This window comes from Papaver somniferum, chromosome 5 (assembly GCF_003573695.1).
Source record: "Papaver somniferum cultivar HN1 chromosome 5, ASM357369v1, whole genome shotgun sequence".
NCBI lineage: Eukaryota > Viridiplantae > Streptophyta > Magnoliopsida > Ranunculales > Papaveraceae > Papaver > Papaver somniferum.
Genome location: NC_039362.1, coordinates 154753964 through 154769930, shown reverse-complemented (window position 1 = coordinate 154769930; position 15967 = coordinate 154753964). Strand labels below are relative to the sequence as shown.

The following is a 15967-nucleotide window of genomic DNA, read 5'->3' as shown; positions in this document are numbered from 1 at the left end:
AACTGATTTTGATTTTTTAGAATACTGATTTTAGATTTTTGTATTAAGGGTATATAGGTAATTGAACTACCCATAGGGTACCCCTTATAAGGTCACCCAAGATGGGACTATTGTTTTGTATGCCTAGAAAGATTTTGGTATGCCCAAAATCAGGGTTCTTTTTTAATTGAGTTTATTCAACTTTTTTTTTTTTGATAGGCTAAAGCCGGACCCAGGCCCTACCCAAATCCAGCCAGCTGGACTAGCCCCACTGCTAGACCCAACCCGCCAAATCTCTCTATATACCTATACAATAATTAAATACAAACATCTACTACGGTGGGGGTCGAACCCCTGACTTCCTCCTTATTGGAGTTGATGCGATACCATTGAGCTATGCTCTTGCACCCGAGTTTATTCAATGTTTTGGGACACAAACTTACTGAAATTTTCTGATCAAAAAGAAAAACTTACTGAAATTTTTATTAGCTTTTGATGAAATTAATTTTAACACCTGAATCCCATATTTTGTAAACAAGAAACATGCACCTGTGAAAAACTAGTTCTATTCAACAATATAACGATTTTGTATTCAACAATATGACGATTTATTTCCACAAAGCTCAGTTATCTTTACTTCTCCTAAAAGAAAAGGAGAAGGAAAAGTACAACATGGGATGAAACACCTTTTGAAGGAGTGAATTACTGGACTGATTAGCCAAGGGTACATTCAATAGAATCATACTCTTAGTTTCAGCCAGTAGTTTTTGAACTTTAGAGAAATAAAAAGAAGAAAAGATGGGGGAAAAAAATAAAAAGAATTGACAACACATATTAAAGATTAGAAAGGGAGAACCTCAACCCTGTAATCATTCATACCCGTATTGCGGACGTTCTTGAAACACTGTAGAAGCGTTATTTTTATTTTCACTCTCACCCCTATCACCGTGCAAATTTTCTACATTGCCTAAGTCTAAATTCTGTACCCCATTTCTTGGACTGTTATTGCTGCTTTCTTTCCAACCCATCCCGTTATTCCTCCTGGCACTCCATGGTGGACCATTTCTGCGATTACTGTTCCATTTTCGTTGCCTAAAATACCTCTGTCCCAAATTCCCACTGCCTGCAGACGAATACCTCATTGGCTCATCAACCATCCGTTTACAGTTGTTACCCCTTCCCCAGGTAGCTGATCCCTCTGGAGGCCTTGCCCTTCCAGACGTGCTTGTCATATTTATATCTTCTTGATGCCAATTGCCTTCACGCAGCACTTCTTCCTTGCATCCTCCTCCATTATGTTTCATAGTTGATGATGGTGAAGTAAGAGAATTGCTTTCTTCACGAGGAAATCGAGGTAATGGCGGAAATGGATGGAAGGGTATGGATGGTGCAGTTACCCAACTATCCAAAACCCCTGCCTCAGTTGTACCCAACTGCTCCACAAATGATAGAGGGATCCCGTATGACACGGTCAAGTGTGACATATACCGACTCTGTATGCACCCAGTAACCAGTTCACAATAACCACAATCTGTGTTAGTTTCTCGGAGGAAACTACTCGGAGAGGCTGTTGAAGAAGAAGTATTTGATACAAGTGTAGGGCTGCTGCTAAAGGGAGCTGGAAAACCAGGAGGCGCGTCATCATGGATTTCCTGCACCAAGTCACCTTGAGAAAGATTAGATTGATAGCAGCCATTAGGAATATTTCTCTCTCCAGCAAGCTCCATATCAGTGTGGTGCGCATTTAATTCCATCTTTTGTTTCCCTTTCAGGTTCTCATCCACCTCTGTTCGTTCTGGAACTTTGGCATTCACCTCTGGTTGATCCCACCGGCTTTTACGCTTGCGTATATTTGCTCCATTATTTCTGCAGCCATCTGTTGCAGGATCAGAACTCCCAATATGCAAGTGGGAGTTTATGTCTTCCATGGGTTTTACACCATCATTATCATGCCATCGTTTACGGGATACCGATGTTCGATTGAAGCTTGAACCATTGTGTAATTCTAAATTGCCATTTTCCCTGTTTGGGTAACCATATCTTCTGTTTGGGCGAGGAGTACATGTTGGACGAGGAATCCACGTATCTCTGAAGTTCCTCGCAATTTGATGGACCTGTATGGATGCACAACAAACTGGGTAAAGCTCGTACTATCATACTGAAATATCAAGAGTTGGGTTCTTGACGCTAAAAATAACTATCAAACGAGTAACCTATGAAATTCGACAGCAACTGCCAGATACCACAGGTAAGTACGTATAAAGCACAGGGCAGAACAGAAACACCAGTTCAGTAAAATCTCAAAATCAAGTTAAGACATTAAGTACACAAACAAAAGACTTGAGAAAAGTGAAACAGTTCTCAATTAACCAACAAAAGTAAACAAACTATAGAGAATAAATAAGTACCTGTACGTCGCTGTGTCTTGTCAACTCCAATATAGACTCCCTAAAGCTGCACATTGAAGAAAATATAAATCAATCTTCTTAAAGTATCATGGAGCTTCTCTAACTTCCAAATGTAACTTGCATATCTCTGGGATAACACCAAGTAATCAACCTGGCTACAGTAGGAGGCAATGTAATATAGGACATCAAATGCCAAATTAACAAAAAAAGAACACGTCGATGGAACAGACATATTTACTATGTATGTCAATCAGATGAAAACATGTTCCAGAAATCATGCAAGGCTGCTGTTCATTAGTGACAGAAACGCCTTGAATCTCAAACACGGAGATTTACAAGTCAACATTTTCAAATTTCAAAACATCTGAATTTAATCTTACTAATGGGCCTAATGGCAAGTGATAACAGTGGACACCTCTCTAACTGCTGACAGTACCATACTGAAAACCATTCTTGAGATGAGGTTCACTAATTAAAATCAGCATCGGTAAAAAGCAAAACCATAAATATTAAATACACTACAAGATATAACGGAAAACCAAGTGAGCACACTGATCTGTAGATCCATTGCGCCAGAAGCAATGAATGGTCTTACAAGATCTATCTGCAAAGTCGGGTCATTCTTCCACGATAAAAGCACAGAGAGAGAAGCACAAGTAGATAATACTCGCTAATCATGATTTTATTCACTCTACCAGTAAACTAAGAATGTACTAAACAACCCTTAAGAAAAACATTAGCAATTCATTTTAAAGTAACGAGGACTTTGTAATCTCAATTTCTGAGTAGACAACGTAATAAGCATGTGAATATCATCCTGTTACGCAACAGTAACGCCTCCATCCTCATATTTCATATCTGCTGCCGATAATGATAAACCTTCAAGAATAGAAAAGAGTATTGCCACCAGAAACAAAACAAGAGCAAAAGAAACAGTATTTTAACCTTTCAATTTCAGCACGAGGAGGAACTCTATTAATCTGTTCTATGGTAAGGATCTTCTTCACAGCTAGATACTCTAAGGCCTGCACATTAGACAGGTAAGCTAAGAAATCACAGGCACATATAAGTTGTAACTCAAGGACATCAATAATACAAACAAGGTCCCCACAAAAATTCATCATAAATGTACATCTTAGACACAGTTAGAATATTTAAAACGACCACATGCAGTAGAGAAGCAAAATAATTTATATTAACATTTTAGTAGGATTCTATCTATGGCATCTCAAAAAAGGGACCCCATTTTCTAAGATACAGACGCTACATCTTCAAGACGAAGTGACGAACATGCCAACGTTTAATCTACTCACATCCCATGATCCCTGCAAGTCTCACATAGGACTGATGATATGCACCTAGCAACTAGGAATGATCTTTGGTATGACTCATTTCAGAAGTCAGTATCTCATTCCACCCACACATCTTACCATCCTATCCCGATTTAACCCTTTTAGAAACATATATACCCAATTATATAATCAAACACATGGGTGAATCTTTCACTCTGGACTTCAGCTACTATCAGTTTATGTGAAATGCATATATCATGCACTAATGGAGGGTATATGCCTTTTCCTCGAAAATAAAACACCTTAGACTTCGATTATCATTCACAATTCTGTAACTGAACTGCAGTGATCGGAGTAAAAAATGAAAAATCCTATCCTGGCTAGTGCGCCAAGGGAGCAAGCCGGTTGAAGGTGTTAACAGTGTAAAAGATATATCCGATAGTTATACACAATCTGGTAGATTCACAAGCCCGATCGTGTTGCTTTAAAACTTTTAATGCCTGATAAACATTTTTCTTGGATCCAGACCTAGAAGGTTAGGGTTATGGTTTAGTTGGGCCACGAGATTAGATTTAGGGAGGCAAACGTCTTCATCTCTTTATTTTGATTAATCAAGGAACCCTATATAAAGGTGGTATCTGGACTTATGGCAATGCAGACTTTGAAAAACTGACATCTTTAGTCATATGTGGCATAAAAGGGTATTCACCACATTTACTATGCAATAAAAGCAGCTCGCCTGCTACCAAAAGAAAATTTTAAGTGTCCGCTTTTTGCTATTTGTCTCTCCCATCTTCCTCACCATATTCAGCATTTTCTTTCCTCACATATGCATGTTTGTATTAATATCAGTAATATTATGAATGTGTAAGTCATATGGAGTGTGCAAAATACACGAGAATTGGCCTGCTGGCTCAGAGGGAAAAATAAAAAAATGAAATGTACTTAAATGTCATGCTCTCTTTTTTCTGGGCTTATGAACGGTAATGATGTGGTGCCGTACTCGCATGTATAACCAACAGGTTAGAGAACTTTATATTACGTCCTACTGAATAATTTGTTACTTAACACCTAGTGACTGAAATTCTGTATTAACACCTAGTGACTGAAATTTCCTAATCTGATATATTAGTACAAGACAAATCAATGTTCCTGTCAAAGAAATGAAGCTTTTGCAGGTTCATCTAATGATTTGAAACACATCACACCACAAGCATGAAGTTAATCCCCAGCCTGTATCATCACTAGCGAGCAATGGATGGGAGCCACTAAGCCCAAGGTGGGTAGGTGTGTTTGCGTTTTTTAGAACCCTGTGAGCCACAATAACCAGAGAAGTTCACTGTAAACTAACCTTAAGAAGCTTCCGGATAATGGGAGTTTTATTGAAGTTTCTTCTGTTATGCTTCATCACGTTGTGCAGCATCTGCAGTCCTGCAGGGTGAAAAAGAATTATAATAATGATGCTGCATCACTTCATAGAACAAATCCCAAAAATAGCATCCTAGAAGGGGGAGGAAGCAGTACCGTTTTTGCTAATTATATCAGCCAAAACCATCCTTGACTTTGTTTTCAAGAGAGCGTCAAGAATTATCGACAGATCTCTTGTGCTACAAAGGGGATAAAATAGCAACCGTTAACCCAGCCCAAAACCAATAACATAGTTGAAACTGAGACCCGCAATAATCAGGTAGCAACATCTAAATACCTTTGAACTGCCTCTCCATTAACATTGTCTCCAGAAGCTGCAGTGACAAGCAAAAGCTTCAAGTATCCTTTAGTTGCATCCTGTAAGTAATAAGGACAACCACGTAAAAAACACATCAGAGACATAGGTGGAAGCAGATTGACTTAAGGATATTTGCTTGGATATTTATTCTAGTTCCTTCTTGCATTAAAGTCTTTTACATTTTGATTTTAAGGATATTTGCTTGGTATAATTATTACGTATATATGCTCAACAGGCGAGAAACACACTAGAATAAAGTTGTATCCAACATAAAAAATACACAGCTTACTTTTCGTTTGCTAATACCCCCATCAGAATCTAGCAACTCATTGAGTTTATCTTCAACTGCAACATCAGGTAGCTAGTGAGATCTGTGAAAAAGGTTGACATATAAGACATTTGGCAATAAAAGAAAACTGATCACCTCCTTCTAGGCGATTACTAGAAGTAGCTTCTAACAACTTCTTGGGTTTATTGGCCACGAACCGAGCTTTGCTGCTGGTTACAGCAGAAGAATTGGACTTAACCTTTTTGACTGAAACTGATGGACGAGATGATTTCACGACCGGCTGTGGTTTTGAAATATTTGACTTCTCTTCAAGACGCTCAGAAATTTGCTTTTTGTTAGCTGGATCAGAATCTGATAGGGATTTGCTAATAAGCTTTGTGGTTACAGAGGTTTCCAACGGTTGAGTAATAGGCGCACTGCTTGTAGCATCCTGTGTTTGTGATGATGGAAAACCTAACGAGGACTTGAACATAGTGTCCTGTGTTTGTAATAATACCCCTGGACCATGAGGTGGAAATTCTCTGGCAGTACCTTCAGCAGTTATAGACACCAATGGTTCGAAAGAAGATACAGAAACGCTTCCCTTCTCCGGAGACTGTTCCGCCTGTTTAATAGAGGATGTACACACTGTATCAGAAGCATTCACGGTACACTCTCCGTGTTCTACTATAGCTCCATCAGCCAAGCTAGAATCAGAATTTTCATCCACAAAGTCCACATAATAACTATCTTCAGTTATCATCGACGGCTCAGGATATTCTTCATCTGAATCACCTTGGACGACAACTTCTGTATTCGATGGATCACCGCCAATATAGCCTCGGCACACCGAAGAACCACATTTACATCTTTTGGCAGCAGCTCCAAACACACGAACATAGTTGTAATCAAAGGTTACCTCCTCACCCTGGTACCAACAAAATTAGCAACTGTCAATTAGATGCTAATCCAGAAGCAAAATACTTGATGAATCAATGAGAAATAACTAGGATACCTTCTTGAGATCCCTTAGAGCGAAGAGTCCAACACAAACTTCTCCATTCACCATCCACTATTTCAACAAGATATTAAAAGAATTAGAACTCGGCCACCATCGACAGAAACAAGAACAAAAGACTTGCACTAAAACTCGGGAACAATCCTATTTGAATAGCAACCTATTTTGGTCATACATGCAATTCTGACAAGTTAAGAAGTTCATATGTCTATATACACAGGCACCTCATAAGTCAATAAGTTCGTGAGATTGTAATGGCAACTAAGCAGAAATTTTACTATAATTTTCATACACCCCAATTATTCTACGGCATCAAAGATAAAATAAACCAAAAATGAAGGACAGACAGACAGACAGACAAAAAGATGGAAAGAAGGAACGTAGAACGAAGGAAAGAAAAATTGATAAATAAACAACATACGGTAAGAAGAGAGAAGTCGTTCGAAAACTGCACCCATACAGGGTACAGCGTGTTTTGCTTTTGATTACTTCTGAGTTGTATCCAAACATATCTAATCATCCGTAATAGCTCTACCCAGATATGTAACAGTGGACAGGAGGTGGATATCAATTTAACCTAATTTGCTATTCTTCTGCCACTCATTCACTCAAACTCGTTTGTCTAATATTGCTATTTTTTTTCGATTCAGTCTCTTTTTTGTTAGTTTGTACCACATCTAAAACACCAGCATGACCTAGTCCAATTAAAAGAAACACGAACTAATCCTTCAGAACTGAGCACTTCATATAAACTATATAAGATCATAATTCATGATGCACTGATCCAGATGTTCATGTGATCAGTTACAAGCTAGCAGAAAGGATCTTCAGATTATCAGGCAATAACTGATGTTACTGTTTTTTTATTTCTTTTCCTTTGCTTTCAATGTGGTTCCTTGTATGGAACGAGAAACAAGCAAATGGGCTTGGGTTGATAAAACCAGCTCAATTGAGAACTCCCTCCAATTTTTTCCTCCTAGTAAACAGATCCAAACACAACTGATAAACAATATTGATAACTACAAGACCTAAAGCATTTCAACCATTCAAAATTTTGTACCACGCCTGTCAAACATGGAGCATCCTAAACAACACCATCAAACTAAAACTAAAGTTAAAATCAAATTGGGGATATTTTTGAAAAAAACCAGAAGCAATCAGCCTATTCTACACCATTAGATCATATTGCTACGACAAGTCAACTAGCAGATTCACCTTTTCCGTACGGCAATTAGGATCACAACTGTGGTTGATGAAACGGCCCAAATTTCCTTTTCCACATGCATCTATTACCTGAAAATGATGAGACCAACAAGTTCATGGATTAGACAGAATCAAACAGATGATGTATGAAATGTGGGTCAATGCAGCAACAACAACAACCACGACCATATGGCCTATGAAATTATAGAAATGCGCATCGCAATGCTACCTTTGTGTGCATGGGTAACTGAATTATACGACTAGCAAATAGATATGTGAACAATGCACAAGAAATAAACCCAGAAAAACTTGTCATAATAAGATAAAGAAGCTCATTTGATGTGCCACCAAATGAGTAACAAAACAGTCCAGCATACTTATAATGGAGCAGACATAATTTAAATGTGCAGAATGCTAACCTCACTGCCATTCAATGTCATGAAGTAGAAATGCTTTTGACCTCGAGAGGCATACTCTTTCTGTCGCACTTCGTAGCTATGCACGTCAAGCACCTGCATGACAAACATGACCCTGGCAATCAACTTTACTGAAGTTCAAAATATAGATTTGTATGATGATCCCTGGATCTATGAACCAGATCAGCTTTCAGGTGTTGGATCTCCCCAGATAATATTTAACAAAGTTATTTGCCTATTTTAGAATAACATATAAACATCCGAAAGCCTAACCAAATAAGTGTTCATTTATTATATTCTTAATGGCTGTTATAGACGAATTAGATTGCTCCGACTGAAATCGAATGTTCCTTCCATCAGAAAATAGGTACACGGGTTTTCATTTTGCATATGTTGTTTGGATCTACTATGTGTAGTGTTTCCGCCAAAAGGCTCCAAAATAATACCGAACAAAAACAACAGACAAGGATCTACCACTTAATAATGTACAGCATACAGGGAGAAGTTGTGAGATGTCAGACGTGTTCCCTGTATCCGTTCAGATACCACAACAGAGGTGGGACCAGTGCTCCATGTACCATTGGGAGGACTCCATTACCAAGAGTTATTCATCTCTCTATGGTGGAAGAGTTGAGTTAGTAAGGATACAATATACACCATACACAGTAGTCAGTACCATCCTTGCAGATATTAAATCGCTCTAATGCTTCCTATCTAATAGCCATGAAATTTCAAAGTTTTCTAATCCATCCAACTTAAGATGCATGTTACACCAACATTTTCTGGTGCTATATATTTTATATGATATGATATTTTCATAAGAGATTGCTTAAAAGAGATCATTGAATTGGTCTCAGTTAAAAACTTTCGGCAACGAATTTTATGCAGACAAACTCCGTCTTACATAAGCCCAAAAGGCAAACACAAAGCCAGTAAAAACAGCAATGCCACTACAATAATCAGCAAGATGTAGAGGGACACTATTTTAAATGCAACCAATATATACCATACAGGTAACTGCCTTAGCAGACAAATGACTAGTTGGTGCATCTCCTCGTATATCTAATAAAGTATCAAAAATACATTTCTATTTCTTGAAGCAGTTTTAGTGAGTAATTTAGCATATACCATCCAGCTTGATCAATAGGTAATGGATGTGAAAATTAGCTCAGTTTAGAAGCAAAACACAGCCCAAATAGAGTGCAATTCCTCCTCTACAATGATTTCTGGGAGATTTCTTTCCGTTAATAGTTAAGCTCACCAAGGAGCAGTCTCTTAATCTGCTCTTAAGGATTATCAAGACTCTGTAACGTATGCCTCCTTTTGGAATGAGAAAAACAAAAGAGTGTATTGCAGTTTACCTCTCCAACATATTCAATAAGAAATGCCCCTTCAGGTACATTTTGCTGCAACTGCAGCCCAAATCCCTTTTTTCCACAACGAAACCACTGAAATTTTGCATATTTGCGTTTCTGGAACTGCAGACAAGCATATGTATATAAGATGCTGTATTTACTACAGATATACATGAGAATAAGTAGCAACTGCTGAACTTACTTGCTGATTTGAACAAAGATCGCCACAAGGGCAGGTCCCATGAACACATTCAATATTAAGCAGCCGATTCAGGCACTCATCTCCGCAACCAAGCTGGCCATCTTGAGGTGGCTTGCAGTGACACACCATTATCTGTTGGAAATTAATAGATCCAGTATTAGGTATAGCAGCTGAAAGACTGAAACTCAACAGCTAGTTAGAGTTCAACCAACACTTCTGGATAAAAGCATGGGCAAACTCTGTCATTTTAACAGGTACAGTACTCTTCCTTGACATTCTAAAGTCTAGATAGTCAGATGTGAGATCTCCAAATAGAGGCTAATACTACTATTTATAATGGGATGACAAAATAAAAAGTACATAAAGTTCTATAAAATTACGAAGCTATCCAAGACACATTTAGTTGTTATAGTGTAGACTAGATAAGCATTGGAGATAGATTGTAAATTACATTAACGAAAGAAATCTAAAAATAATACATAAGAAATCAGTAGTTCAAACCTCATCAATGACTTGGGTTTTACGTTTACGATGTAAGAAAGAGTTGGTCTTAATAAGCGTCCAGGAAGCTGGTTTGGAATCTAGAATAGCAGCAGAGAAGTCTGTCAAGATCAAAGACCATACAGATCCACAGTCACCCAATAGATTCCTCAAAATCTTAAGTAGACATGTATACCTGATATCTTCTTGGCTTCAACTCCCTTACGAGTTGATTGTGCATTACAAACATCTTCCTCACAAGATGCATCTGATATGTCCAGCTCCGCATTTATTTCTGCATTTGTCTTCTCTTGAGGAATTGAACAGTCTGCAAATGCCTTGTCCATGTTCTCCTTGCACGTCCTTAATTTGAAAGGAAAGTTAAGAATCAGAACTATCAAACTGTACAGATTCTCGGGGATCACACCTATCTTACAGGCAGTAAAGATTGTAGGACCAACTACAAATGATTATTAAGCTTCTAATGTGATTTCCAATATCCTAAAATGCATATAATTCTAAACTACAATAAATACGCAAGCATCTGTTTTATTATTGTCTAGTTACATTTGTCTATCTTGGTCCTATTACATAATAGTCTAACAAACTTAAACAAGATAAACATAATTTGTGTGCATACTACTCATCAAGAGATAACACATTTTAGAAAATGACACAGTGCCATGGCATGCCTACCATTGGCAGTTTGTTTCCTCTATGGAATCGGCAAGTACAGCTGGTATACAACGCCACTTATGACAATCGTCGCAAAGAACCCATGCATTTCTAGAAGGTAATAACTGCTGGTCAAAAGCATTTGACACCGATGACTCAGAAAAGTCTTCAGGTGCAATTTTGTTGTCAATTTTAGGTTTTTCTTGAGCTTGAGCATCAGATGGGGCCCCCATAATATTACTACCTGCAAAACCATGTGTGAGGTTTGGTTACTGACTGCAAAGGTATGAAATAGTACATATGAATTAACCATTTGAAAACAAAAGCTACAGGTTAAGCAGAAACTAACTGTTCAATTCAGGTAAGCCTTGCAATTCTGAATGATTTCCCATCTTTGGAAAGATATCAGCACCTTCATCAGTTTCTAGTTGAATTTCTCCTTTAGACATAGCCAGGGACAAAGTACCCTCCTTCTTGCTTTTCCCCTTGTTAACAGACTTCCGGGAATCTCCTTTCTGCTTTGGAGGAGTGCTTCCAACCGCTCGCCTTGCTGAATCAGGGGCACGTGATCTGCGCTTGCTAAGTCCAGAAATGGATTTAGGACATTTTGGAAGCTTCAAACCAGCAGGTTTACTAGTCGGAAACAACCCCCCAGATGTTTCAAAGCTCTGAAGAATAGTTTCCACTTTAAACCTTTCTCCAAGTTCATCAGGTCCTGAGACAATAGATGATCCCCCGGGACATGCCTCAATGCAAACAGAGTCATGAAGCATGCTTTCTCTTGTACCAGCAGTATCCTCCTGGACTAAGTTAATCACTTCTGAATCAGGTGATGTTCCGGGATCTGTGTACCTACAATCAACAGCCTCTACCAAGGTCTCCATCTTATTTTGTGAGGAAACCCAAGAACAATTACTCAATGTGCTTCCAACGGAAATATCATGTGCCCCAGTGCTCTCTACAGAAGCACCTCGAAAAGTGACAGAGTTTTCCAGGTCTGCAGTATACTTATCCCCATGGTGAAGAAATTCCTGAACCGACGAACCTTGAAAAGTGACTAAATTTTCCAGGTCAGCACCAGTGTCATGAACAATTTCTGCCATCTTGCATTCGACATCATTCACCAATTCTGAAATTTCTCCAGAAAATACTGGTTTGGAGGAAATCTCACCAGCAACAATTGGCACAGACTCCAAAGATTCAATAACATCAGGGGGCACAACATTAGGACTTGTTTGACCTCGATCTTCCTCCTCAATTTTAACCTTCAAACGAATACGACCAGTTGTAACACAGGATTTTGCTTTCCTTGGAGTGCGAGAATTCCCACCAGCTCGAGAGCTCTTTCGCCTTTTACCTACTTGTCCATTATTTCTTTTATTGGACCTTTGTTTCTCCATTTGATTGAACTGCGGCTCAGGTTCAGGCTCATGCTTAACAAGACCATCATGTTCCGTAAAGACATCCATAATATTTCCCAGTGTTCCCCAAATTGAGGAGCGTGCCTGTTTAGACGGACAACTTCTTTTCCCTCTGGAGATCTCCGAGGAAATAGCAATGGGTTTAGCTGGAACAATGCTATTGACAAGTGTTCTTAACCGTGCAGTTTTTCTTCTTGGAATCATGTCACTGGATTTACTTTGCTGCGTCCTTATTTGCGGAGATAAATGTACAATGTCTGTAAATGTGGATGTGGAAGCAAAATCTGCTTCAACAGTATCTTTTATTTCATTGAATGTCTGCACAGTAGAGTCAATTAAACTACAAGCCGAAGCATCAGCCAAACTATCTATTTCCTGATGATTTTGTGTCACCGAACAATTAAATGAGCTAATACTCACGACACCCAAGTGCTGAGATAACAGTAAAGATGCCGAATCTTCAATGGCACACTCAGAGGCCAAGTTGGGAGGCCCTTCAATTAAATTACAAGAGTTATTCTCCTGTGTATCCGGTAAATGGGTCATCCCATTGCTCTCAGCAGGTAAAGCATTATGTCTTTCTTCCACATTCTCCTTGCAAACTTTATCCGCTTCATCTGAAGGTACAAAAATCTCATCATCCTTGTACTCATTTTGCTGGGTGCGATTACTCTGTGGACTTTCACTTGTGTTAAAGTTGCCTTCTTCTGTATGTGATACTTGGGTTGTTAGCGCGATTGAGGACCCAGGCAAAATATAATGCTTCTCTTCCGACTCACCTGAAGGTACAAACATCTTAGGATCCTCCTGTTCACATCGCTGGGTGCATTTACTCGGTGAAGTGTTCAAGGGTGACTTCAGAAAGCACATTTCTTTGTCTTGTGCCGTGCTAATTATGCCACCCTCATGTTGAAACACTTTCCTTCCCATTAACAATTCCTGAGTGCCCACCAAACAACATAACTGACCCACCTGAGAACTTTCCTCAGGACAAAGCTCACTTACACAAGCTTCATCCTGTAATATTTTCACTGATAAAGAGAGATCATTGTTCCAGGACCGATTTTCTTGCCCATCCCTACTAACCGACACAACATCTTGAACAACGGAGGAGTTCACATTGGTAACTGCATTACTACATCCAGGAGAAAGGAACACGGCAGGTCGATCCTCTATATCTAGAAATGAATTAGATATGAGACAAGCTTCTTCAGAACACATTCCCTCTCCAAAACCCATGTCATCTCCATCTCCATCTCCAGTATCATCATAATCTAAATCTAATGATTCCGTAACCCGTTCAGAAAGATGTTCAACAATATCACTTTCACACCCCTTACTAACATTTCCAACTTCCTCTGGCGCTGTTGTTTCCACTCCAAACAAACAATTGGAAACCGATGACAACCCAGACAAAGGCTCATCATCCATATCACGAGGACCATTACAACCCATTTCAAATTTACAGACAGACCTTCTAATCCTCTTAGGTTTTTTAACAATTAACCCAAATTTGCACCTCCATGAAACGAACTAACTATAATCACACTGTGTAACAGATAATTTGAACATTATTATTAACTGAATTCCAATTATCAACCGACCCCTTTCAATTATAAGAGAGGGGGATGAGAGAGATAAAACTGGAAATCATATCCATACCGTTTTGTGTTGACTATCTGTGGAAATTGGTTGATGATTACGAACCCTAAAATCACCCCTCTTCTTCACCGTCTCTGCAAAAAAGACAAATATGGAATGAATAATCGAAACCCTAATTTGAGGAAAAGGATTAGAAACGAATATGATGATTGAAGGGATAATCCAAATACATACACATGCGAGAGAGAGGAACAGGAGAGAAAACAAGCGCAGAGAGAGAAAGGGCGAAGAAAATCGGTGTCTGACTTAGAGGGGTCAAATAAGAGCAGGCCTTAGCATAGCCTGGCCTGGCTAAACATTAGTTTCGGGCTTGGAGCCTGTCGAAACTGGCCTAATTTAGCCCGAGCCCGTATGGTGCCTGCCCCCATATCCCACTATTAGAGGGTTGTTTGTCAAGACACAGGAAGAGTTTTCGTGTTTGTGTAAAACAAAGTATTCGGCCTACGGATGACGCTCAACCATTTTGTAGTTACCCAGCATTTTGAATTAGTTGGACCTACAACTTCTACGTGTGTTAATATAATTATCTTAAATTAAAAGGTTTAGTCGGGACCTACGGCCCAAGGTGAATTTCCACGGTACAAATTGTCAAGGAAATACCCTAAGCAATAAAGAAAGAAGAATCCATGAGCTGTCACTAAAATAAAAATCAAAATTATTGAACATAATACAATATGAATGTAGAAAATACAATTAAAATTGACATTTTTTTATGACAGTTTCTATATCATTTACCCTATCATTATTGCCAAGATTATACCCTTGATCAATAAACAATGCAAGTATGAGTGGATGTAAACATAATGTTACAACTAATTAAAAAGTATAAGATTACAAAGTTTGTTGCATCTAAATGTGACTCCATGTAAACTAATGTAAGCATTCCAAAATTTCCAACAACATGTTCATACTTGTACTATAAATATGATGAGCTACGAATAATTTTAGCATAAAGTCATTTGCAAATTGCAGCTATTTTCAGAAGCTTGGTTTGCACCATCTACAATAAACCTCGACCAAATGTATATATATTAACACCAAGCAAAAAAAGATTGACATCGAAAGATTACAGATTTGTATTGTCCATTCTACCTGCAATTCTCGAAAAATCATTTGACCGCAAAATACAATAAGCACACAGTTCTAACTGTATTATCAAGAAAAATCACGTCGCAAAGGAAACTATATATGTACTGACCGGATGTTGCATTTAACAATTGTTACTGGAATGTCACAGAGTACCGAAACTATATAAATATATGTAAACGTGCCTCATAGCTAGGGCTGTTCATGGTCGGTTTTGGTTCGGTTTCTAGCCAAACCAAAACCGAAACCAATACTATTGGTTTCTAAAAATCTAAACCAAACCAATCCATTAACCATTGGTTCGGTTTCCAAATGGTTCCAGTTGGTTTCGGTTTGTCCCAGTGGTTTTTGGTTAACCAATAATTATGTCAAACCAAAAAAAAATACACAAATTTACAGATAAAAAAATCGTAGTTGCCGATAGTATTGGTTTACACAAATATATAGACAAAAAAAGAAAAATCAAGAATAGTTAAAGCCTACTCTAATTCTAGAGAGCAAAAGAAGATATATAATATATCTTAATTTAGTTATTGACAAATAAAAAGAAGGAAGACGGGAAAAAAAAAGTCGAGTAACAGCAGCTGTAGTTGGGGGTGGAGAAGGGAGGCGGCTGAGAGAAAGAGAAAGAGGGAGAGTATCATAATGAAATATTAGATTTAGGGTTTCTATTTATCCTCTAAATCAATGGGTATAATCTAATACTTTTAAATCGATGGTAAAAACTAAGTTTAAAAATTAATCGGTTCCCCAATGGTTTTTGGTTCGGTTTTCAG

The 15967-nt window shown here is 38.3% G+C and overlaps 1 protein-coding gene across 4 annotated transcripts; it reads right to left on the bottom strand.

Annotated features, from left to right (window-relative positions):
• Window positions 1–531: 531 nt before the first annotated feature.
• LOC113283281 (histone-lysine N-methyltransferase ASHH2-like) lies at window positions 532–14336 on the bottom strand. Of its 4 annotated transcripts, XM_026532488.1 has the most exons (19): window positions 14280–14336; window positions 14106–14179; window positions 11372–13991; window positions 11044–11266; window positions 10544–10710; window positions 10369–10448; window positions 9868–9999; window positions 9672–9788; window positions 8314–8406; window positions 7907–7984; window positions 6689–6745; window positions 5830–6601; window positions 5695–5750; window positions 5385–5464; window positions 5204–5286; window positions 5031–5110; window positions 3333–3412; window positions 2388–2433; window positions 532–2093 (listed from the first exon to the last, which is right to left on the bottom strand). In XM_026532488.1, exons 3-19 carry the CDS (start codon window positions 13896–13898, stop codon window positions 849–851), a joined length of 5916 nt encoding a protein of 1971 aa, XP_026388273.1. In that variant the 5' UTR covers window positions 13899–13991; window positions 14106–14179; window positions 14280–14336; the 3' UTR covers window positions 532–848. The 4 variants fall into 4 exon arrangements, with proteins under 4 accessions (XP_026388273.1, XP_026388271.1, XP_026388274.1 ...); XM_026532486.1 differs by having other exon boundaries at window positions 11372–14179; window positions 14280–14332; XM_026532489.1 differs by lacking the exon at window positions 14280–14336 and having other exon boundaries at window positions 14106–14269.
• Between the last annotated feature and the right edge of the window lie 1631 nt (window positions 14337–15967).